This window comes from Leptopilina heterotoma, unplaced genomic scaffold (genome assembly GCF_015476425.1).
Source record: "Leptopilina heterotoma isolate Lh14 unplaced genomic scaffold, ASM1547642v1 Lhet_125, whole genome shotgun sequence".
Taxonomy (NCBI): domain Eukaryota; kingdom Metazoa; phylum Arthropoda; class Insecta; order Hymenoptera; family Figitidae; genus Leptopilina; species Leptopilina heterotoma.
This window is the reverse complement of record NW_025110845.1, coordinates 1,792,272-1,819,793: the sequence shown is the minus strand read 5'-3', so window position 1 is coordinate 1,819,793 and position 27,522 is coordinate 1,792,272. Positions and strand designations below refer to the sequence as shown.

At 29.5% G+C, this 27,522-nt stretch overlaps 1 protein-coding gene across 1 annotated transcript in view; it reads left to right on the top strand.

Annotated features, from left to right (window-relative positions):
- The window catches only part of LOC122512727, a 772,233-nt gene that overhangs the window by 490,515 nt on the left and 254,196 nt on the right, over nucleotides 1-27,522 (top strand). The window contains 1 exon segment of the mRNA XM_043628757.1: nucleotides 7,494-7,620. Within this exon segment, the coding sequence (XP_043484692.1) occupies nucleotides 7,494-7,620 (127 nt within the window).

The following is a 27,522-nucleotide window of genomic DNA, read 5'->3' as shown; positions in this document are numbered from 1 at the left end:
GCAAAAACGTTAATTTGATATCGAATTTCAGAAAATAAATATGGCGGATCCAATATGGCGGACAGAAAAATTTTAAAATGCATCGGATTTGCTTGAAAGTTGTTACTCAGGGGTTTTTGGGGTCGCTGATGCCGAATCTGATGTTTATTTTCAGAAATTCAAAATGGCGGATCCAATATGGCGAACAAAAATTTTTTTAATTCATCAGATTTGATTGAAAGTTGTTTCTCGGGGGTTTTTGGGGTCGCTGATGCCGAATCTGATGTTTATTTTCAGAAATTTAAAATGGCGGATCCAATATGGCGGACAAAAATATAAATTTTTCAGCTTTTATTGGTACTACTTAGTATTAAATCAATAAATTAAATAACACATTAAGTTAAATTTGTTACAAATATTCTTCAAAATTGTTTAAACAAATATTTGTTATTTATTAACTTTTTAGTTTTTTCCATTGTACCTTGAGGGATGTAGTATTTATCTAATTTTGCAATTTATAAAGCTAATTATAATGACCGATAAAAGTTATAAATGTCAAATCGATATTTCAGCAACTGTTTAATAATCATATAATTAAACAATTAATTGTTAAATTTTTTCTAATTACACATAGAAAATGCTTATTTTCAAATCTACAATTTACTGAACAAATAATAATAAATAAGTAATATGAATGACAAATTACAGTTAAAAAAATATTTATTTGAATAATTATTGAGATAACCATTTCACGAAAATTCTTTATTCATTAAATAAATAAATTTTTCGAGGCGCACCGTAAAAAAATTAATAAATATCAATAATAACTTAATTAGATAATTATTAAAACAATTGGAGGATGAAGTAATTGATGTTTTTAAATTTTTCCTTCCTCATAGAGGAAGTATCTTTATTTTTTATTATGTGTAAAGCCGAACACAAGAAAAACTTAGGAAAAAGCATTTTTTTAACGCACCATATAAAACTTTCTGAAAATCGACATCAGATTCAGTATCAGCGACCCCATAAACCCCCGAGTAACAACTTTGAACCAAATCTGATAAATTAAAAAAATTTTTGTCCGCAAAATTAGATCCGCTATTTTAAATTTCTGAAAATTAACATCAGATTCGGCATCAGCGACCCCAAAAACCCCCGAGAAACAACTTTCAATCAAATCTGATGAATTAAAAAAATTTTTGTCCGCCATATTGGATCCGCCATTTTGAATTTCTGAAAATAAACATCAGATTCGGCATCAGCGACCCCAAAAACCCCCGAGAAACAACTTTCAATCAAATCTGATAAATTAAAAAAAATTTTGTCCGCCATATTGGATCCGCCATTTTGAATTTCTGAAAATAAACATCAGATTCGGCATCAGCGACCCCAAAAACCCCCAAGAAACAACTTTCAATCAAATCTGATAAATTAAAAAAAATTTTGTCCGCCATATTGGATCCGCCATTTTGAATTTCTGAAAATAAACATCAGATTCGGCATCAGCGACCCCAAAAACCCCCGAGAAACAACTTTCAATCAAATCTGATGAATTAAAAAAATTTTTGTCCGCCATATTGGATCCGCCATTTTGAATTTCTGAAAATAAACATCAGATTCGGCATCAGCGACCCCAAAAACCCCTGAGTAACAACTTTCAAGCAAATCCGATGCATTTTAAAATTTTTCTGTCCGCCATATTTATTTTCTGAAATTCGATATCAAATTAACGTTTTTGCTTATAGAATATAAAGTATGTATCCTTGTGCTAATTTTACCCCCAATTCATAGGTGATTTCCTCATTCAATCCCTTTTTATTAGCACTTTTAGGCCGCTTTTTTTTAATTTAGATACATTTATAGGTTATATTGAAGCCGTCATATTGGATTTTTCAAAAGGCCACATATTTTTCGAAAGTACCTATATATATGAATAACTTTTGGGTATAACCAATTTTTTAGGAAGCTCTCAATTTTGGCCAACGGGGTGGCACACTTAACGTGAAACGTCATATATATATATATATATATATATATAATACCACGAAAATTTATTCTAAAGGTAGAGTTTTATTTATATTTTAATAATAATTGTTGTATATTTAACAAAAATATAATATTCGAATAAATTAAAAAACCGTCTTCGTTGATCAACATTGTGGACTTGAACTTCGTATAAGTTAACGTTTTTATACTTGCCTAAAATCATAAGTTTTATATTTTGATGTTTTGAACATACACAAATAGTATGCGTACCACCAGATCCTGCAAGTACATAGTACTTAGGACGCAATGAGGCAAATAAACTGAATCCAACTTTACATCATCAACATAAAATTTAAAAATTTTGTCTTTAACATCAACAGATAGAGGTTGACTTTAAAATAAAAATTGAATTTTAGAATATTTAAAATTAATTAAAATTATAAATTTACTAAGAAAAAATGGTTTTATTTACCTGGTTTTGATTCCGGCAAAGACAATATTCCAGATTTCTCTCGAAGAGATTTTGCAGCATTTACCATACCATTCGTTGTGTTTATTATTTTTTGAACTCTGTACACGCTCCAATCCTGCGGTAATAAAGTCAGAATGTGGAGTTTCTCTTTTTTTTTCGTTTCCTTATCGTGAAATTTCGTTTTGAAAGTATCGATCAAGTTTAAAAAGTCTCGGGATTCAATATCATCACTTGATGCCATTTCTAAATAACTTTAATTATTTAATTTGCGATTAGGTATTGGCGAAAGATTTAAAAGTTGTAAAGCATCGTTAATTACAGGCAGCTGTGTAGTGATGCTCAGTTGAGAGAGGTTACTATTACTAGCTTGTGATGTAGTTCCTTGACTAGATGATGAATTTATTTCTAAAAATTAAACAATAAAAACTCTATTCTAGAGAAAGAAGCGATTCGAGAATAGAACAAATATTATAAATAAAAATGTATTGCCTTGTATTAAATATCTTAAATAAATAAATACCTGAAAGAGTTGGTTTAGTAAGATTATCATAACTTCTAACAGTCTGTGTAGCATTCAAATTGACATCGATATTGTCTCTCACGGATGTTTTTGATTCCTGCTCTTTGAGGCGTAGATTTAAATTTTTTCTGCAGTCTGTACATAAATAACTTGTACTGCTCAAAGAAAAAATAATTTGTAAATTACTCAAAGCTAACCATAAACCATTTTTCACTTTGTGATTTTCTAATTTTAATGGATTGCAGCAATAGTTAAATTTCCCAAATGACGACATGTTTTGAATAATGCCTTACTTATTATTTTCAAATGAAACACATATAAATTTATTTTTTATTATCGTTAACTAGTTAAGAGCAATTAATATAATCTTACAATTCATAATGAAAAGTAGAAAAACTACTACGACTGAGGCGCAACGGCGGCAGAAGCAAATACTGAATTTCGATAATTTAAAAAATTCTGAAAAAATAGTAAAAATCGTTTCCCCACGACGGAACAGGGCTTAAAATTTGCGTTAAGGGAAGTAGTTTTTTTGGATTTAAAAAAAATCGAAGGATACAAACAGATTTAAAAATTAAATTTTAATCTTGAAATTTTTAAAAATGCAGTAAAAAATTTTTGAAAAATTTTTTTTATAAAATTTTTGAAAAGTTCATGAAAAAACAAACAATTTTTATATAAGAAAGTTTAAAATTGATCCACATTTGTAGAAGTCATAAGCATTCAAAAAATTTTTTTTCAAAACGTAAAATTTTGAAAAATTCGTATCTTTTAAACGGCTGGGTAAAAAAATTTGAAAAAAATCATAAAGCTCTTTTTCAACTAGTACTAAAAGATAAAAAATGTTTGAGCCAAATCAAAAATGTGAAATTAAACGATATTTTGGTTTGGCCTGGAATGCCTCGTATACAAGAACCTTAACAAACGTACCAAATCAAATTTAATTAAAACTTTCATGAGTGTACTATAGTATTTTGGATAGCAGAATCTGAATTAGATGTTGGATTTAAGTATTTCAAAATGGCGGATCCAATATAGCGACCAAAAAGTTTAGAAATTGTTTAGATCCTCTTGAAACTCAATACTTGGGGGTTAACGGGGTCGCTGAATCTGAATCCAATGTCAGTTTTTGAAAATTATAACAGGCGAATCCTATAAGGCGCCGAGTGATGCATTCAAGCAAGACCAAGCGAGAAAACCTCAAGTACAAGAATTTATCTCGACTGACATTTGAATCTTGTATTGTTTTTAACCAAGATTCTTGGTGAATCTTGGTACAGTCAACTCTACCAATAGTGCCGCTTCTCCTCTTTCTCGCTCGAGCTCTATCCCCACTTTAGCGACTCTAGCACGGCTTCTGAATTTCGAGTTTCCCCTAAAAGAGAAATATACAAACAGTGGGGGTACTACAGTTCCAAGAAAAGTCGTAAACGCTGTGCAATTTTGCGGCACTATTGATAGAGTTGACTGAAATAAAATTGTTTCCGATTATTAACCAATTATATTCAATATATATTTTTATAAAAATTACATGAAACTGAAACTATAAATCATAAATTTTTAGGGTAACTACAAAATTTTAAAAGAAAATGAAAAGATATTTTTTAAACCTTTCCTATATATTTATTTACATATTCATTGATTTTATCTAAAAATACAATTTTTAAATTTTTATTTTTAAGTTGGTAAAAATTGTTATTTGAGCCGTTCGCTCAAAAAATGGTTTAAGTGTTTTTAAGGGATTTTGGAAAATCTTAAAATTAACATTAATTTATAAATTATGAGTCATTTAAAGCATTATTATATAACTTAATAGGTTTTGGTTAAACAATTTCAATCAAATATTATAATTTAGTTGTTGATTAATACGATGGTAAGCGTCTATTGAAAAACGGCTTATATCGACTGAAGCCGTTATTCGAGCGAACGGCTCATTTAGTTATTTAAAAAATGTATTAAATTTGAAAATTATTTTTTTTGTTGATTTAATGGATTTTTGCAAAGCTGATAGCCAAAAGACTAAAAAATTTGAAAATTATTAAAACTTTTCTATGTAATATTATTAAAAAGTTATGTACTTTGAATTAAACATTTTTTTTTCTTTAGAAAAATAGTTAGACAACAAAATTAATTTTAACCAAGAATAATATTTTTTATTATTTTTATTTTAATATTAAATTTATTGTTACTTACTAACATTAAGTTATTGAAAAATAATATTTATTCATTTTATGACAAATTTTATTTCAAATATTAAGTTTGAAAATTATTAGAATTGTTTACTATTTAATATTTCTAAAAAATTACATAGATACTGCGTAATAAACATTTTCATTCGTATACAAAAATAATTAGGCAAGAAAATTTTAATTTTTTATTAATTCATTTCATTATGAATTTTATTAGTTTTAATTATTGCAACTTAAATCAAATTTTTGAAAAAAAACTTTAATCATTGAATAGTAACAATTTCAAACAAATTAAGTGCATGTATTAAATATAAACGATAAAAACATCTAAATAGAATTTAATTCTTTGTTAATTGCAGCACTTATGTTACACGTCATCCACGAGTTTAAACAAATCAATCTTTTCGACGATTCAATGCGGTCTTTATTTTCGAGTGTTCTTGTTTCATCGACTTCTTCATCGCTTTCCTCAAAATCATCTTGAATACAAAGTTCCTTCAAAAAATCTCGAAAAGACTAATTCAAGATATGAGCAATACACCGAAAATGTATGTCATTAATGTCGAACTTTTTGACTAAAACATGCTTCATTAACTTGCATAATTCTTAAGTAAACTTTGTATTCGCAGCTGCGTCCTCCATTGTGATGCATTATAACTTGTTGTCCAATCCATACTTGACAAGAACATCGTAAAAGAGATTCGCTATGTTCTTACCCATATGAAGTCAAGAACAAGCGATCGCAATATCCAATCTTCACCTATAAAATGCGAAGTTATTCCATAAAACGATTAGATGGGTACCGAAGTTCATCCATCTATGGTAAAGGAAAGTTTAGACGAGTTATTCTTCAAAGTATCAAGTACAGTTGCCTTCACTTTATCATATCGTGATAACACTGTGGATTTTATTTTAGTTCGATAAGGTATATGAGGCATTTTCCGAGAAATGTCCTAAGTTGAAATTGCAACTTCTTGAAAAAATTGAAACTCGGGAAATTTGTTGTTTTATCAAGTACAAATATGACCCAAAAACATTTTTGACTTTTTAGAAAATTTGAGGTTTTTTTCCTATCGGCATGTAAATTTGCAGAATGCCCTTTTTTTATTTTGAGTTATTAATTTTCAAAGAATAAATTGCGTCGCGGTCGCCTCACCCCACGATAGTGCAGTGGTCCAACCTCGACTATACTCCACTACTGTGATGTTACAGTAATGCCACATTTATATTACTGGAATATCACAGTAAAGTAATATTAATTTAGGGTGGACATTTTAATATTTCTTTAATGCCACTGTAATGTTACATTGTAACATTTTTGTACACCTATGAAGGAGTGCCTTTATTGAATGAACCCGAAGCAAAAGTTGAGTCAGGAACTTGGCAGCGGTTTTGTAATATGTGACGCGATATGAAGACCCCAATTAAGAATCTAAATTCAGACTTACAAAATTCAAAATGGCGGATCTATTATGGCGGACATGAAATCTAAAAATCGACTGAATTCGCTTGAAACTCGTGACATTGGGTTTTTTGGGTCGGTGATTATGAATCTGAAGTCAGATTTTCAAAATTCGAAGTATTCCGATTTTTACCGCGAGAAGGTGGTCGAATTTGAAAAAAGCTCGTTACATTACTGTGACAGTTGTTTTAAGCAAGCCCATGCAGAAAAATATAAATTATTTATTATATAGTAAAAGGCTAAGAGCAATATTAATTAATAGTATTAATTTTGTCGATTTTTAATTTTCATGTTTTTATTTTAATAATGATAGCCTGGGGAAATAGAGTAAACCAGGCAGTAGTATGACACTTAATAATTTGGAGTAGTTATTACTAAATTTTTTTAGAAAATTGTAAATTACTATATAAATAAATAAATTCCATGAACGGTTTTATTGTTTCATCCAGGCGGGGACAGGACAGGTTTCCCGTAGTGGCTCTGGTCTGGCCCTTACCATATTCATTTCTTTCTTCACTCCCGGGAATTTCTCGGTCTCATTCCCGGGAAATTTTTCAAGTGGGATCACTAGGCATAGGATCAACCGATCAAAGTGACATCTATGAGATGACATAAACTTTCATACCAAATTTTAAACACTATGATAATGCGTGGTGTAAGTCCCGAGAAAAAAATTATCCGAGACCACAAATTTAAAACATCTAAAACGATTATTATGAGTAATCGGTTACTATTAAAAATATATTGAACACTTTGGTATAATAGCATAACTACTAGTCACATTTGTAAGAAAAAATGTATTTCAATAGACACATTAGAAACGGAACGTATTTTTAAAATTAAAAGATTAATTAACAAAAGCACCATTAACTTTATTGTTTCCAGGTAGAGAAGAACACTCCAGAAGATCAAGTTTAAGTGAAGCTTCAGGCATCAGTGGAACTTCTACGAGAACTTACATTAATGAAGCTTCAACATTAATTTTGGAAACTCTAGAAAATGGAATTACAAAGTAAGTAGTTACATTAATTGTTTACCTTTAAAATTATTTTTTTCTTCTTTTTTAAAATATGATACTTTTAATTTAGAAAGGAAAACCAACTTACTTTCTAGTTCATACAAAAGTATCAACCCCAAAAAGATACCGGCAGCACATTTGCTCACAAACTTTAAAGAAAAAACTGTAAAAGGGGCTACTTGGAGTGATTTTCACCTTGAAATTAATAAAGTTAATAATTTTAACTATGATTTTTATAATGAAAGCCTAAATTAGATAAATAACATTTTTACATTTAATAAAAAATTTGTTATAAAATGTGTAGGTATTCTATTGAGACCAACAACTTTTGTTAAAAACTTTTTGAAAATTAGAGTGTTTTACGTTTTTACAAAAAATCACATTTGTCAGTGTTTAGAATAAAAAAATATAAAAGACAATAATAAATAAAATATAAAAGTTCATAACTTTTAAATCTAGTTTAAATGTTGTACCTAGATTAATATTGTTTTTATTGTAATTTTAATTTTTTGTTGCTTTTTTGAAAACATTTTGGTGAACTTTTCAAAAATATTACAATTTGATTAAGTGAACGAATAATAAAAGTAAATGTTTGTACATAAGGAGAAAAGTATACCGAAAACGTATACAATGTTAATTTTTGGAAATTGAACTGAATTAAAAATTTATTTTTGCTTTTTTAATAACTGGTCTTGGGTGTAAAAAAGCCAGGGCAAAAAATCCATTGAATATTTTGTAAAATTCAATTGTTTTCTATTTAGACTAACCTTATTATTTTACAAAATTTCTCGTGTTTATTCAATAAAATTAATTAAACACGACGAAATATAGTTCAAAGTGCATTAAAAAAATAAACAATGAATAAACGGTTCAGCGAAAGATGTTATCTGCGGTGAAACTTAAAGAGAACTTCTAAAAAAGGTACGAAAAATTGGCAGTGCAAATCGAAAACAGGTAAACTTAATATAATTTTCAATTTTGCTTGCTAAAAACTCTTGGATTCATAATAATTAAAATATTTTTTAAATAAGACTATTTGTCATATAAATAAAGGAAAACTATAAAAATACCTAAATTGATAACATGTTTTGCTAAAATCGTAGGGTGGCTTTTTCACCCCACCAGGTGGTACAAAAAAGCCAGTTACAGTGCTTTCGTAAAACTCTTATAACTTAGTCCTTTCATGAGATAAAAAATATTTCCGTCAAGAATTTTCAAGCTTAATAACTAAACTTTCAATAACAGTTGGAAATTTGAGAAAAAAATTTTAAATACAGATTTTACAGCATCAAAAGTAAAAATGTGGCTTTTTTACCCCACTCTACCCAACATTTTAAATAAATTTTCGGTTGTCGATTTTAGGTGTAATGCAATTGAGGGTTTACGTGCAATAAGGGGATACGCATGGAAGTGAAAGTCCCCGCGTATAGCGATACTGCGGCTGCGCGAGAGGACAACGAATAGCCTGCGCGTCCCCTTATTGCACGTGAACCCTCAATTGTTTTATGACACTTTGTGCTAAAGATTATGTTATGAAGACTAGAACCAAAAGGGCGCGCGTTGCGCGCCCACTCCTGGTCCTTTGACACACAAAATAAAACCTTAATGTAACCTTACATTAAATCTTAATTTAATAAAAACATATATGTTTATATTTTAATAATTATTTTTCTGTTAATAAGATTGTTTAAAAAATTTTTAATTTTTTTAATCTAAGTTTGACGAATTGAATTTTCTATAAAAAATTACACGTTAATGCCTATAAAAAATTCTCATTCTGGAGAAAATCACCTTTAAAATAAGCCTAAAATCATTAAAAAGCATTCAGTATTTTAGAAGTCATTAAAATTTTTGTAAAACATTGAAAATTATCATTTTTTAAAAATGTCTAAATAAAATATTGATTAAATGACTTGAAAAATTATGTACAAACTCCAAGGATTAATTTAAAAAGAGAAAAATCAGTAACCTTCTATATTACAGAAATTGTGTAGATTTTTCTGCCGAAATACAGGCGAAATTTTTTTTAAATTAATACTTGGAGTTTTGCACATCAATACAGGGTAATTTAATTTTCCCAAAATATTCAGAACATTCTTGAATTTGCAATTGTTTTAAAGAATTGTTAATAACAATTTTAAAATTTCATTATTTAACAATCCCTTTATTTTATCATTAAAGTATAGACTTTAAGCTTTAATTAAAAAAATTACTTAATTATTACTTCCTCATAGAGGAAGTATTGTAATACCAAAATTTTTCGAGTTCGATTTTTTGATATATCTTTATGCTATTTGACCTCAGGAGTTGCGGATATAAAGTGAGCGTACTTTGTGATAGATTAATAAAGTTTAACTAAATTTTTTTTGGATTTTTAATTTTCCAAAAACACGTTTTTTGCCCATAACTTTAAAAAAATGTTACGACACCTATAAATGTTTTTCCATAATTTTGTAGAGTTTTTTTAAACGCATCTATTGAGTTCTAATTGAACATTTTTCGTCCATATTACCGGAGATATTAAACTTTTAAAAATCATAAATTTTGGAAAAAAATATTTTTTTGAAAATTTTGTTAAAAAATGTAGAAGTAATCTTAAAATTATCGTTACCAACTTGTAGAGCATTATAAAACGATTCGATTGACTTATTTTTGAACCTAATTCGATAATAAATTTCGAAATTATTGGTATTTTAAAAACCAAAAATTGTGGAAAATGACATTTTCTCAACTTTTTTGTTTGAAAATTTTTGTTTAACTATTAAACTATTATAACTATATTGTAGAGTATTTAAAAATACATTGATTGACCTAAGATTCAATCACTTTTACCATATTTATAAAAAGTTATTCATATATTTTCCTATTATTATTATTATCTCTATGAGGAAGCAAAGTGTTCATGAAATGAGCGCACCAAAATTATAAAAAATATACAACTTGGCAGCGGTTTCTTTATTTGTTTCAAAGTAATAATAGCATGAAAATAAAATGATCTAAAACTTTAACACCAAATTACTTTAACAATACAATTTTTTTTGAAAAAGTTTCCCTTATTGGGAAAAATTTTTTTTTCCTTATTGGGTCAAAACCCATTATATTAAAACATCAAAGATGTTTTTGTTGGGATTAAATTATTCTCTAATTAATGATTTATTACCATTTATTAAATCAATTTTAATTAATTGTACACTATCTGCAAAAATTATGTAAATGCTACATTTTAGTGCTATAAATAATTTTTTCATTTTGTAAAATGTATTAATTAACATTTTTTCCCGTCTAAGACACTAAAACTCAATATAAGTATTCAAAAATTAAACTTAAAAGTAAAATTTAATTAACTTTCCAAAATCATTAAAAAATTTCTTGACTTTGTCTTGTTTAATAAAATTAATATAATTTTGGAAATACTTTACATGTTTTAATGTTCTTTAGATAAAGCTGAAATAAGCATTCAGTTTATTTTAATACAATTAATGTTAATAGTATTAATTTATGCTAATAGTATTTAACATTAAAATCTACAAGTAAATATGTAAATAAAAAAAGCCAAACATGACAGAATTTTATGTATTATCCTAACTTCAATGCTTGGCCATTTCTAGTTAAAAAAAGTATCAAGCTAAAACAAAAATTGTCTGTTTCAAAACATTTACAATATAAAATGTTTTTTGCCGTTTTTCGCGAATTTTTTTTTAAAGTAAGAATTTTTTTGAATTAAATAAAACATTTCTACTATGTTGTTCATATATTTAACTGTAACTCATATTTTTTATAAGCGTTTATATCAAAAATCTTCCAAATTAGGAGCTATTGCATATAGAGCTGCTCCGCCGGAGTTCATGACTGCCGTGCAGTCCTGAGCCCACAAATTTTGTCCGAAAGCAAAAAATCAAGTTTATTCATATTTTATAAATATTTTATTATTAAGTGAACTAACTTTTAAGTGAAAATATTAAAAATTGACACTACTTTAAAAAAAAATTCGATTTTTTGCCTACTTTTTTGCAACTTTCTTATTTTAAAAAAGGTACTAAAAATTTTTTTTCTTTTCAAGTTTAGTTCACTTAATAATAAATTTAATAACGAACAATTTCCAATTTTTCATTTTAAAATCGTTCAATAACTTTTTGAGCTACACTGCACGGCAATTTTAAAAATCCTGTTTTGAGAAAAACGCATTTAAAAAAATAGTATCAAAAATTGATATTTAGGGGAGAGTCTCCAGTTGTGAGACACCTCCAGTTGTGAGACAGTCAATTTTTTTTAACATGCAATATTAAAAAGCCGATTGGTTTATATAAAAACATTTCTTTTTATATGAGCCAACTTTTTCGTGTACGCCGATGCGGATATATAAACTGTTTTTGTTAAATACCAACACTGTGTGTGATAATCGACTAAAAAGCGTTTTTTCAATAAATGCAAAGTACTTTTTTTCCAAGTTAATTAATTGGAAAAGGTAAATGTAATGCATTTTCTTTTAGTGTTTTCCTTATATTTCGTGATGCAATATTGCATTGTTCCAATCTACGGTTGAAAATTATTTAATTTTCCTTTTTCAAAATAGCGCCAATTTCTGGGTGTGAGACACAGCATATCACCAGTTGTGAGACGGTATCAACACCCATCTGGGCAGCATAAAAAATACGACTTTGCAGGCATACTATTTAAATGTTGTTTTTATTTTTTTTTCTAGTATTTTTGGGCATGTCAAGTCGAAAAAAGTCAATTGATTCAGAAGAAATCAATTTTAATGCTCTTGTTGAAGCTATTAAATTGTGTTTATTTGATAGTCATATTTTGGCGAATAAATATTATTATTATAATGATTCTAGAACTGGCACCTTATTATTATGGCACCTGTTTATTACCTTCAAGACTCTAATTTCACGGTGAGCTTGGATTGACTTCAACCCAAAAGTCCGACCACCTCACCGTTTTCTTTTGGAATGACTTTGGTAATGTCTTCTGATTATTTTAAGACCAAAATGAAAATAATTGGTGGAGGGAAACTAAAATTATATTGATTTTTTCCTTTTTGTTGGTTATTTTGTGTTATTTCTTTTTTAAAAAGGTTAATGTAAATTGTTTTTATGCAGAATATATATTTTGGCATCAATAAAAACTCTACAATATATAATACATTTAAATATTTAAAATTATTAAATTTGTTGAAAATTGAGGGGGAAATACGGATTTTACTCAGATTTTTTTAAATTAACTTGTCTGTTATTCCTTTTAACAATAAAATCACCCACATATGAATTAGAGTACATTCAATTTTATGTAAAACTGAAAAGGAAGACTGTTAAACGTTTTACTACAACTCGTTGAAGTTTATATTTAATGACGAAATCGAACTTTTGACTTTTGAGCATATTATTTGTAAAATTATTTTTTTCAAATTCCTATATCCTGTATCATAGGATATGTAAATTATTGTATTCACATACAGCTCTTAACAGTCAGTTTGGATAATCCGAAAGATCTTTGGAAATTTTATACTTTTTCCAAATGGTTCTAAAGCCAGAATAAACAGACTCAAATGCTCACTGTAAAATCCGAGGCCGGTTTGTACTTTTGAACAGAATTCAAGTACATAATAGAATAATACTGCATGATTTTTTGGAGTTAAAGAAACATTTAGTAGGGAATGTTACATTGAGTGGACCGCCACTTTGAGTGGACCACCTGAGTTTTTAAGTTATCTGACATCGCAAACGTAAAATAAATAAAACGAATAGCAGCACCGCACCTAGAAATCGAAAGAAATTAAGTTCCGCGATAATTATATACGTTATCGTTTGATGTAACGCATTTTTAAGAACACAAACCAAAAAAGAAGTCCCTCTTACAATGAGTAAAGTGATTCGGAAGTGTAAAAGTAGTGTAAAATTTAAGTTTTAAAAGGTAACTTATTTTTTTCCAACTACTTTGGACACTTACTATAAGTAAGTTAATGTCAGTTTACAATTTTTATGGAAATTAATTGACAATAAGTTGGTTTGAAACTATGTTTTATGTTCTTTATTAATTTTTTTGTGATATTGATGTGATATATGTGCCAAAATTATTAAAAGCGGTTTCACTTGTAAAGATTGCGACACATACATGGTCTGAAGCTGCATAAGCAAAATTTTGTTTCAATATATCAGAAGTATTAAATACATTAAAGAATTTAGAATAACTTTTACAATTTTTTAGGAGTAGTCCACTCAAGGTTACTACTTTTTTCATTCCTTAAAAATTAGCTATTTTTTTAAAGTCAATTGTTTTTTCCAAATAAAAAAAATCAAAGCTATTATGGTATAAACACTTATCTAGGGATCTAAACTAAAGCTTGGAATAGAAACCTCCGATTAATTTGCTTTTATAAAGAATTTATTAAAAAAAATGCTTAGGCGGTCCACTCAAGGTGACATTACCCTAATAATGCTATCAGTATCCTTTGCCAATTGATGAAAACAGTAATTGCAACGTTTTTCTAAAAAAGTATTGATTTTTCCTAAAAATTAGATTTTAATGAAAATTTTAATGAGTTTCGGAAGTCAGGTGTACAGATATAGAAATAGTAATAAATTTACACAAAAGTTATAAAATATCATACCTGAAATTGATTTTTTTGTTATATCTGTAAGAAATTTATGCGTACAGAATTCTTTACATGTTGGCAAACATAACAGAGGCTCAAAGCTTTGCTGTTCAAACGAGTATTAATTTTGTTGAGTGGTTTAAGAGAAGAAGAAAATTATAATTTGAGATTGATTTCTGTACCACTTTTGACTTTATATAGTTTTATTTGACAATTCTTGCACAAAGCATTAGGTAACCTTTTATCACAAGGGTCGTACTCATACATCTCCTCAAAGTAATTATTTAACTTTCCTTGCACTCGAATCATAATTTTTGACCTTCCAAAACACAATAAACAAACTTTTGAACGATTTTTATTATGTCTTCCTGCCTTTCGCATTTTAATTAATACAAAAACTTATCTCAGAAACTATGGATCACTGGCATGTTAAAAAACAAAGACGAAAATAAACAATTATAAGTAATCATGGAAACAAAGATTCAAATTATCAAAATTCTGTAACTTTCATTCCAATATTATAAAATTAATAATGTTTGATTATATTATTTATTGTAGAGATTCTTTATTGATGCCAAACTATATCTTCTGCATAAAAAATTTAGTTTAATCTTTTTTTTTTAAAAATAACACAAAATAACCAATAAAAAAAGAAAAAAATCAATATAATTTTAGTTTCCCTCCACCAATTATTTTCATTTTGGTCTTAAAATAATCAGAAGACATTGCCAAAGTCATTCCAAAAGAAAACGGTTAGGTGGTCGGACTTTTGGGTTGAAGTCAATCCAAGCTCACCGTGATTTTGAACTGAAATAAAAAATATTCCTTTTTTGTTTAAGACAACATAAACTTTTTTATAATAAAAAACTGGGTACTGGTTTAAGATTTATTAAAAAAATATTAAACCATGTAAAGTATTTCTGAAATTATATTAATTTTTTAATAAAACAAGGCAAACTCAAGGACGAGATTAAGCATTTTTAAAATGATTCTAGAAAGTTATTTAAATTTCTTTACAAGTTTAATTGTTGAAAAAGTAGATAATTTTAGTGACTTAGACGGGAAAGTTGTTAATTTATTACTTGCATTTCTTAATTACAAAAAAGAAAAATCATTTTATATCACTAAAAATTAGTATTTTACACAATTTTTAAAAACTTACCTCCTTATCCTTATTTTTAATCACAAAAATTTTTTTCGTCTTTTAATTTTGAAAAGAGAAAAAAAGTGTTCTTCACATTGCACTTTTATTTTTCTGTATTATATAATGCGAAAATCTGTTAATAAACTATAACTACACTGTAAAAAAAGAGAGTTAAATTTTAACTCCCTAGGGGATTCTATAAAAGTCGCACCCATTGGGGAGTTAATGCCAGGGGAGTTAAATAAAGAGAGTTAAAACTTCACACCCAAATGCTAACTCCCCAATGAAAAAATAACTCGCGCGGGTGTTGAATGAAGGGAGTTAGAAATTAACTCTCTTTTGGAGTTGATTTTTAACTCGAAAAATTTCACTCCAAACTCCCGAGTCCGTTAACTCCCTAAATTTTTTACAGTGTATATATGTATACTCAAGTATAAAATAGACTACCAACTCTCTCTCCTCTCTCTCTCTCTCTGGTCACTCAATAGACTGCCTACTGGTTGAAAGAAACCCTTCAAACAATAGGCCAGGTACTCGAGCAGGCCTTACGTTTCTCTTTAAATTTTATATATATATATGTATATATATCTTTCAAATATCTTTCTGTCTTCTTCTTTCTAAATAAATAACATAAATCGGTCCTTGTTTATAACGCAGAAAATCTAACGCTATTGCTTTCTTCCTCTTTCCAAATAGAAATAACATAAATCGGTCTCTGTTTATAACGCAGAAAATCTAACGCTAATGCTTTCTTTCTCTTTCGAGGATAAGCAACATTAGACTGTCTCTCTTTACCTAATTTGCATATCTACTCGTTTCATATTAAGGATTATGTTCAGAAATCTCTTAACACATAAACTCATAAAACAATTGCATTACACACAGTAAGGGAAGTGTTCCGGTTGTGGGCACCTTTTTGTTTTTGCCTCATAACATTTTTCCATGTGCATATTATACAAATATATGTGTACGAATTTAAAGCTAGAGATCTAAGGTGACTGTCAGTGAAGGAAGTAAATTGATTCCTTTAAATAAAAAAGTTTTATTAGAAATTTAGTGAAATGGGAATTTTTTGACAAAAAAAATTTTGTACCCGGTTGTGGGCACCCTTGAAAAATCCGCTAAAAATGGAAAAATATTAAAGGAAACCAACACAAATAAAGAAGAAATGAAAGTTTTTTTTATTTTAAGAGAATTTGCCGGGATAAAGAACAAAAATGATGACACGTTTTCACACTATGCTCATCGCTAACAAAAGCATAATGCTTGCATGTGAAGTAGCTAGTACGCATAACATAACGCACTTCGAATGCACTGAACGACTATATTCATCGCATTTAATGGAGTTTGCGGCTGTCACTTTCCTTGGCAGAAAGTTTAGATAGATGAGACAGTAGTCCTCATCATTGTCAGATGGTAGAGCTTCCTTAACATAAAGGTGCCCACAACCGGGAATGAAAGTCAATTTTTAAAAAGACCAACACATTTTGTGATGCAGGATTTTGGTTAAACACGAAGGTAAATCACAAAATATAATGACAACACTGCAAAAAAAAAATTAAACCCTTTTTTTCTGAACGTATCTACACCCATATGTTGCTCTTCGAAAACAATACAAAATTACTTTTTTATTTATTTAATGCAAATTTTCTTTATTATGCTCACAGCTATTACACAAATGCATATATTTGTTTCGTTATCAATACGAAAAGTCCGTATTGTCAACGATTACGACTTGCAATACTTAGTTCAGTAAAGTCTGCTTGCCGTCGAAGTTTACGTAGGGGTGCCCACAACCGGAGGGTGCCCACAACCGGCGCACTTCCCCTATCAATAAATGAAATTTTATTTAAAATTAATATTTTCGAAGTGTCATTATCCAAAAAAATATTTTCAAAGCTTAAGGTCGCTGCACCGCTACATATTTCTTAGCGGAATTCCCCTTTGATGAGGTTAATTGTTTCTTTTGTCGTTTAGAAATTAGTCGTTTTGTTTAGCGTTTGTTTAAATTAATTTAGAGGAAAAACGGTGCAGATTTATTTATTAGAAGTTGTTAAATAAACTAATTCATTTTCCCTTTTAGAAATTGGCATTTTTATAAGCATGAAAAAACACTTTTGTGTCATTCTACGTCAAGTGAGCCATCCCTCTGCCCAAAATAGGTTATAATTAAATTTTTTTTCTAAATGTGAAAAATTTATGTTGAATAAATACCTTTTGAATGTCTTGTGCCCCAAATTGAAAAACAAAATGGCGGAAGGTTTGTAAAAATTTCATCGAATTTGCTTGAATCATGGTACTCGGTAGTTTTTGGGGTCGCTGATTACGAATTTGAAATCAGATTTTCAAAATGGCGGACCTATTATAGTGAACAAATCTTAAAAAATCGATTGTATTTCATCAAAACATGTTACTCGGGGGTTTTCGGGGTCGTTGATTACGAATTTGATGTAATATTTTCATAATGCAAAATAGCAAATTCATTAAAATTATGTAGATACATTTCTTATACTATTACAGAGGATATGCGACAAAGAACGTCTGCCATATTGGATTTTGGAATAATTTATAGGAAAAGTGCTCTTAATGGATAAATCTGAAGTGAAATTTAAGTTTTTTATTATTCAAAAAATTTAGAGTTGCTTGTTAAACGAGTCTCGATTGACAAATTCTTGTAAAAGCCGAGAATATCGCCAAAATAACGATTAAAACAATTGAATTTTTTAATTTTATCTCATTTCTTTTATAAAAAGGGACAACAAAATAAATTACATCTATTTGCTAGACATGCATCAATAAAAAAAATAATTTTTCCAACTCTTCAACTTGAGATGTTTCTACTCTGTATGATTCAACTGCATCTGTTAAAGAATAGACTTTGCCTTGTGTAAACTCATAAAACACATCTGAATATATTTCACTTTAGATTTATTAATTTATTGCTACCTATTAATTCTTATTAATTACACAAGCCTGCAAAAAAAATAAAAATATTCGTTGTCTGAGATAGAGAACTCATTTCTCGCAGTTTTTGGTGCGCTGAATCCGATTTTGCCAATGAAAAGCTAACATCACGTCAGGATTTAAAGAAAAGGAAAACGATCTTTGTCGGATACCCTCTGTAATTGTATTCGAAATGTATCTACATAATTTCAATAAATTCACTATTTTGCATTATGAAGATATATATGACATCAAATTCGTAGTTAGCGATGTCAGAAACCTCTAAGTAACATGTTTCGATCAAATTCAACCGATTTTTTTAGTTTTGGCCGCCATAGTAGATCTGCCATTTTAAAATTTTGACTTCAAATTCGTAATCAGCGACTCCGAATTCTCAAGTAACATGTTTCTATCATCTTCAATCGATTTTTAAGATTTGAAAATCTGATTTTAAATTTGTAATCAACGACCCCAAAAACCCCCGAGTGTCATGATTCAAGCAAATTTGATCAATTTTTTTACAAACTTTCCTCCATTTTGTTTTTCAATTTGGGGCACAAGGCATTCGAAAGGTATTTATTCAACATAAATTTTTCACATTTAGAAAAATGTTTGTTTCTACTAATATTTTTGAAGAGGTGTCTACCAACCGGGAATTTAATTTGTCTGGAAAAAACTAATAACACAGGTCAAGAAAAGAAGAAATACTTTTTTTATGAGATATCGGAATGGTTTCCGATGTATTTTTGGACGCTGAATACGATCCCGACTTCCAAAATTGTCCATCACGACCTATATTCATTAACCCTTTCGTGCCCCCGGCGAATCCAGCGGTTGGATTTGCTTCCAAATTGGTACTCGGGGGTTTTCGGGGTCGCTGATTACGAATCCGATGTCAGTTTTGAAAAATTAAAAATGGCGGATCCAATATAGCGGACAAGATTTTTAAAAAATGCTTGAATTTGCGTCATTATTGTTACTTGGGGGTTTTCGGGGTCGCTGATTGCGAATCAGAAGTCAGATTTTAAAAATTATTAAAATTCAAAATGGCGGATGCAATATGGAAGACAAGATTTTAAAAATTGCTTCTATTTGCTTTAGTTTAAGTTTTATTGATAAAATAATAAAAAAAATAATCCATGCTCAATTTTGTAGAAAATATGTTTTTGAATCTACAAAAAATTGCCAAGTGAAAAAATTAATTTTCATAATTTTTGAAACATTTTTAATAAAACTTTTTATTTGTACCATTGTTCTATTCTGGTCTATCGAAATTCATTTGTATAATTTTATAACTAATTTCAGATCATAATTTTATTCTAAATTTTTTGTATATTTTAATTTTTAGATAAAAATTAGGATCTGAAATTAATAATAAAATAAAAAGCTTTTTTTAAGTAATGTATTGCTTAAACGGCGTGTTCAAATTAGCGCGTCATTCATGATTTTTTCGCGTCTTAACACCAAAAGATGATTGTAAAAATTGGAAATCAATCTGCCACCATTTGCGAAGTTAGGAGTTTATTTTTAAAAAACACCTGTTTTTGAAAAATGTCAACGGAAACTTTGTCACGTTTTATCATATTGTTTTCTTTATTAGTGATTCCGAATGTTTATTTACGTGAGTGTTTTCCAGAGTGGAATTTCCTGCTGAACACGAATATCGTATTTATTTTCAATTAAATTCACGTCTCTTCACAAAAAATTAGGAAAAATTAAAATATGGGCTCCCTTTTCCCCCACGGGGCAAGGATAGTTAGAGCTAATATGGCACGGTACAATCCTGCTAATGCGACTGTAAATTATAAAAAAATGTTTAATTGTTTTTTAGGCTGATATACAGAATAGTGCGTAATTATATACGGAAAACAAAGCTTATTGACCAAGAAATTAGTAGTTTTCTGAAGAAAATTAGGTAAAACTGAGATTCAAGTTCAGACGAATTTTAATGCAAGAATTAAAATTCAGGAAATGTTTAAAACATATTATTAATACTTCAGATATCAATATTGAATAGTCTAAATCGAAAAAAATAAAGAGAAAAAAAATCTACTGATTTTTTATAGCATTCGGATTCTTTAACTATCCTTGCTCCAATTGATTCGTAATCAGCGACTACAAAAACCCCCGAGTAGCAGTTTTGAAGCAAATAGAAGCAATTTTTGAAATCTTGTACGCCATATTGGATCCGCCATTTTCAATTTAAGAATTTTTTTAAATCTGACGTCTGATTCGTAATCAACGACCCTTAAAACCTCCAAGTAACGTTTTTGAAGCAAATTCAAACAAATATTTGAAAATCTCGTCCGCCCTATTGGATCCGCTATTTTGAATTTTGAAAAACTGAGATCGGATTCGTAATCAGCGACCCCGAAAATCTCCGAGTAACAATATTGAAGCCGAGATTATAGCAAATTCAAGCAATTTTTTGAAATCTTGTCCGCCATATTGGATCTGCCATTTTGAATATTGAAAATCTGACTTCTGATTCGCAATCAGCGACCCCGAAAACCCCCGAGTAACAATATTGAAGCAAATTCAAGCAATTTTTTGAAATCTTGTCCGCCATATTGAATCCACCATTTTGAATTTTAGATAACTGACATCGGATTCATAATCAGCGACCCCGAAAACCCCCGAGTAACAATATTGAAGCAATTTTGATGAAATTAAAAAAAATTTTAAAATATGTTTAAAAATTTGTCGGGCAAATTAGATCCACCATTTTGAATTTTTTAAATCTGACTTAAGATTCGTAATCAACGACCCCAAAAACATAAAAATCCAACTGTTGTTAAAAATTATTCACTAAATGTTAATGAAATATATAGTTTGTAACATAACTGTTTTGTATAAGAAACAGTCAATGTTTATTATATTGTTTAAAATAAATATTACAACTTTTTGTAATTTACTATTTTTTTAATTGTAGCCACATCCAGTTGGAATAGAAAGCAATTTAGCGCATATTAATTGGTTAATTTTTATAAGAATTACATAAAATTTTCTAAGTGGGACATATATGTCCCGGAGGCACTAAAGGGTTAAATAAAAAAAAATTAAAATTTTTTTTTAAAAATGAGGTGAAGATACAAAAAATGTGTGTTTTTGGATTGCTTTAATAGAATTCTTGCAATTGCTTGGATTCGCTTGAAAATGGTTACTTGGGGTTTTTGATTCGTAATCTGTGACCCCAAAAACCCCAAGTAACCATTTTTAAGCGAATCCAAGCAATTGCAAGAAGTCTATTAAAGCAATCCAAAAACACACATTTTTGGTGTCTTCAACCCCATTTTAAAAAAAAATTTTTGTTTTATTTTATGGATATGGGTCTTATAGTGCACATTATAAGCTTTAATTTGAGACCTTGTGGAAGTCTCTAACACGTCAGGTTAAAGAGAAAAAAAATGTTCAAAATCCTCAAAAAAGCGATTTTGGGGTCTTTACCCCCACTTTTCTCAAAATCCTGACGTGATGGGCTATTTTGGAAGTCGGGATCGTGTTCAGCGTCCAAAATTACATCGAAAACCATTTCCGATAACTCATAAAAAAAGTATTTCTTCTTTTCTTGACCTGTGTTATTAGTTACCATTAACTATTTAATTTGGAAAATATTACTATTTGAATCAGTAAATGACTTTTCCTATTAAATACTATTTTTAACTACATAATTCAGATTCACAGAACAGTATTTGTCAATTTGTAGTACTTTATGCGTTTGTAGTATTTCAATTAATGTATTAAAAATTAATTCTTTTCCACCAGTTTTTGGATTTATGTAGAGTCTAATTCGAACTAATTGTATCGCATGCAGACCCTACGTTACGACTGCTAAAATAAGACCTATATTGCAGACTGAAAGTAGTGCGTAAATTTTGACAAATAAAAATATTACATGAATAAAAATGAAAGCAAAAGTAATTTTTTAAAAACGAATTAATATAATAAAATTTTTTTAATTTGATAAGAGAATTCCCGGTTTGTCAAAAAATTCCCGATTTTTCCTGGTCAATTTAAATTCCTGGATATTTCTCGGTTTTCCTTCGCGGTTGATAGACACTCTGAAATGTATTAGTAGAAACTATAACACGTCTTCCATTGTCACATAGGAATCTACATGGGACCCTATATCAAAAACCATGAAAAAGACAACTTTCATAAAGGAAACCATATAGATTCCCATGAAAAACCGTATGGGAAATTGCTACACGATTTTAGGTAATAAATATACCTTAAATAAACCAAAAAAGCCTATATTTCTTTAAGAAAGAATCTCATGTAAAATCTATTTTTATTTTTAAAGTAGCCCAGGTGAGAACTGACGCTGGGTTCAGGCTTTACGAAAGCTTCGTTGAGACTTGGTCAACATTGATCAAGCCTCGGTGGGACGGCGGAAGCAAGGTTGCTTCTAGCCATAATGTAACACTTATTTAAGACTGACGCTCCAGTCCTTGTTGAAGATTGGCGTTCAATGTTCAATCAATGCTGCGGAACCCTAATGCAGGACTGAAACAAGGCTGCTTCCACTGTTCCCAAATTTACGCGTCTCTCGCGCTCATTCAATATAATATGGATATATGAATTGTATATAATAATAATAATAATAATAGTAATAATTATAATTATAATAGTAATGAATATTATTGTTATTATTTTTATTCATATTATATGTGTTTGTTAATTTAATGGCATTAAGTTACTATTATAATAATTATATTATTATCATATAAATAATATATTACTAACAATAAATGTCATTTGAAATAGTAATATTAAAAAAATAATTTTAGTAAAAGAAAACACTTTTTCTGTTAATCGGTACATTTTTTTCTCGATTTTTCAGCAGACTTTTTAATATTATTTACAAACATATTCACATTTTTTATTCACAACACAACACACAATTTTATTATTAGATATAACGCTTAAAACAAAGAATGAAAAATATTCGCTCGCATGTGGGATCGAACTCACGCACCCCGCCCCTAACGCATACCGGAAGTCCTAAACGCACGCATTTAAACCGCTCGGACACAGAAGGCTGGAAGGCACATCGCCTAATCTATACTATTTCAATGCCAGCGCCGTATAGGGTAAGTGTGGGTATTTCTGCGAATTTTTAGTGTAGGTTAACTTTGCAAAGCTCGTCTAAGTTTACGAAAAAATGAAATGCAGTTTTTTCATTTACAAATTAAAGTTTAATTATTATATTTTCCAAACAATTAAACTCAATCAAATTTCGTTACTTATTTGTATTTAAAAAAGTAAATTAAAAACTAATTGTCAACACATGTATTATTGTTGACTCGCGAGTAATATTGTGTGACATTTATGAAGGAAACACCAATTATTGTGCGAGCATTATTGCAGAAAATCAGATGTCGCATAGCGCGCTGGTTGTCAAAAAAGAGGTTATGTTTAGTATGCGTTGTGCAGTAAACGTATTTAAAAATCGCAATAATACTAACATGCAGTAAAAATTCTGCTACTAATATAGTTTTAAGTATTATTAATTAAAAATCAATAATAGATGGGTAAATTAATATATTTTTCAAATAATAAAGTGTACTTCTTTCATTAGTAACACTGAAACATGTATACTATAGAGAATATTGGAAATATCAACGGTTTTTAATATGCATTCATGACTGACATATTTGATAATTTCACAGAATTCTGTCATAATATATTTTAAATTTAAATAAAGAAATTAATAATTGTCGGAATGTACATTTTTATGAGCTATTCTATCAAGTAAGATTCAAAATAAATTTTGTAATTATTTTGAAAAAATTAGGCGTATATTTCAAAATGAAAATAATAATTTTTTAAAAATCGCAATAATTGTGTCACTCGCAGGAATACCCACACTTAACCTATTCTGTATATACGGCGCGTCACTCAATATTTGTTTAGCATGGGACACCAATGTTCGTCCCATGCTCGATTCAAGACTCGGTCAATCTTGATACAATATTCACTTTTTTTATTACCGTGTGCACTGAACAATATTAAATATAAATATTTATAAATTATTTAATATTCAAATATTTTTTATGATAATTTTATAAGTTAAATTATATATATTTTTTTTCTTGTACAGTGTCAAATTATTATTTTCAAAGATTAAGAGTTTCGTTTATCTGAAAAATTATTAGTGAAAAAAATGTTCATTAGGTACTGATAAATATTTATGCTTAGTAATTTTACACTAGGATTAACTGTTTAGTAAATATTATCAAAAAACTATTTTTTGGCAAACACGCGCAGCTAAACACAAATAACCTTGAAACTCCAGCATTACCAACTCAACACATACGTTAAACTCTTAAGTTGGCAATGCTAAAGTCTCAAGGTTATTTGTGTTTAATCGCACGCGTTTGACAAAAAATAGTTTTTTGATAATACATATTTACTAAACAGTTAATCCTAGTGTGAAACTACTAGGCATAAATATTTATTACACCCTAATGAACATTTTTTTTACTGAAAATTTTTCAGACAAACGAAACTCTTGAACTTTGAAAACAATAATTTGACACTGAGCAAGCAAAAAATAATAATATATAATTTAACTTTATTTATATGAATCTTATATAATTAATAATAAATAATATAATAATAATAATTATTATTATTATTCTTATTATAATAATAACTAGCTCCTCCGACGGCCGCAAGCGGCCGTCTACGGTGCTAGTTTTTATATGTCCATTGTCCAAGTCCATTATTTCATTAATAATAATATTCAAATTTTTTCAGTTAATAATTTGCTTATTTATATTTGAAATGTTGACGTTTTTTTTTGACAATGCAAAATAAGATTTATTATGAGTACTTTCTCTTAACAAAAATAAAATTTATATATTCGTTCTCTTTTTAAATAACATACGACTGCAGCGCCACCTTCACATGTACAAACAATTTTAAAAACACCCTTCTATTAAGATTTTACATTCTCATTGCCCATTCTTTACTTCGATACTTTTCGATACATTCGACCTTTCCACTCCATGTCTTTTTTAAGAAAGGATAATATATAATTATTATTATTACACAGGCACACAAAAAAAAAGTCAAAACCCACAGGTCACAACCCCCTACCCCCATGTTTTTGGGGTCGCTGAAACCGAATATGACCATGAAAAATTTTTTCATCGGCCATTTTTCCGCTACCACCCCCTTACACCCGCTCCCGGGGGATGGAATTTCAGTTTAAAGAGAAAGTCGAGTAGGATGGCTATTTCTATGTTTTTTGGGTCGCTGAAACCAAAAAAGACTACCAAAAACAAATTCTTCTCCCTCTTAACCCCCTACAACCCCTTTAACACCCCCAGAGTGGGGGTTGAAATTCGAATTTTTACGAAAATTCGAGTGTGGTGTCTAAATCAACGTTTTTTGGGTCGCTGAAACCAAAAAAGACTACCAAAAACAAATTCTTCCCCCCCTTAACCCCCTACAACCCCTTTAACACCCCCAGAGTGGGGGTTGAAATTCGAATTTTCACGAAAAGTCGAGTGCGGTGTCTAATCCTACGTTTTTTGGGTCGCTAAAACCGAAAACAGCCACCAAAAATAAATTAAGCCCTCTTAGTACCCTCGAGAGGCGGTTGGAATTTAAATTTTTTTGGTAATTGAGAAGAATGACAATAATCTTTTTTTGGTACATTGGAACTAAGAATATTTGGGGAAATACCTATGATTACACAAGTACGCACCTACTCAATCATATAGATCTTCGTTTTACTACACTTAGCGCAACCCAGGAACAACGGCGTGGACGTGGTAGTTTTTGTTCCCTTCGGGGTGCTTTTTTAACGTGAGTCCCCTTGCCTCTCACGATTCGGGTCGCTTTTTCAATGTGAGTCTCTTTAAAACGAATTTGGCTAATTTATTTTTCTTAGCAGTCATTTCTGCCTGTGGTACCGAACTCGCTTGGATTCGAATGACCTTCGGAGTGGTTTCCTTTTCTGAGCTTTTTTCTCTTCAGGTGAATCCCTTTTCAAATTCCAGCAGTAATCTGCCAGCATACTAATATCCCATTTCCCTTGGTAGCGACGTTCCATTTCACTCAGATCCTGGTGGAACCATGTTTCTTGTAATTTTTCAACAGTTTCTTTATTTCCTGTTTGTAATTTGGACTTTTTTATTGCCTAAAAAATTATCTACCACACTCACAAAGCTGAGCCAAGCATTTTTTTCCACAACTGTCATTTTTTGTATAAAATTAGGGTCGCGCAACAACTTCCGAATCTGTGGTCCATCAAAAATTCCTTCTTTCAGTTTAGCTTCTGATTTTTTCGGAAATTTTTCTTGGATGTATAAGAAAGCTTTCCCATTCTTGTCTAAAGATTTTACGTATTGCTTCATCAACCCAAGTTTTATGTGAAGGGGAGGAACAAGAACTTTTTTCGGTGGTACAAGAGGACTTTTAAGGACATTTGCCGAGCCTGGGACAAAAGAAGTTCTAGGTGTCCATTTGAAGTTCTTATAATGGTTCTCGCGATCTCGACTATTCCAAAGACACAAGAAGCACGGATGCCTTGTGAACCCACTTTGCTGTCCTAAAAGAATAGTTATAATTTTTAAATCCCCGCAAATTTGCCAATTGTGCTCCGTGTAATTTATTTTTTTAAGTACCAGTTTCATAGAATTGTAATCTTCTGGCATATTCACGGAATGAGCTATCGGAATTGCGGCTAATTCATTAGTATTGTGCAAGAGTACTGCTTTCAGACTGCGGGAGTTGGAGTCGATAAAAAGTCTCCATTCTTCGCTTTTGTAAATGTTTGGTTTCAAAGAATTTATAAGCTCCTTAACATTTGTGCAATAGACAAGTGATCCCTCTTTCTTGAAAAAGGGAAGAAAGTCACTCTCTCGATTTCGGAAATAAGAAACTTTTGTGCCTTTAGCTAAATGTCCATCTTTCTTGAGTGCTGACGCAAGGTATTCCGCCGCATCTTTGGCTAACCCCAAATTTCTTACGACATCATTCAGCTTATCCTGATCCCATAGTTTTGTAGGCCTTTCTCGTTTGAAACGATCATATTCTTCACCACTGTCAGAATTCGAGTCAACTTCACTTTCGGAATAAGTACTGCTGGAATCCACAGTTGCCTCATTAAGATGTATTTGCGTTTCAACATCCACTTTATCAGCAGTGACAGCCATCTCAACATTACTGGCACTGGCATCACTCAACATTACATCAT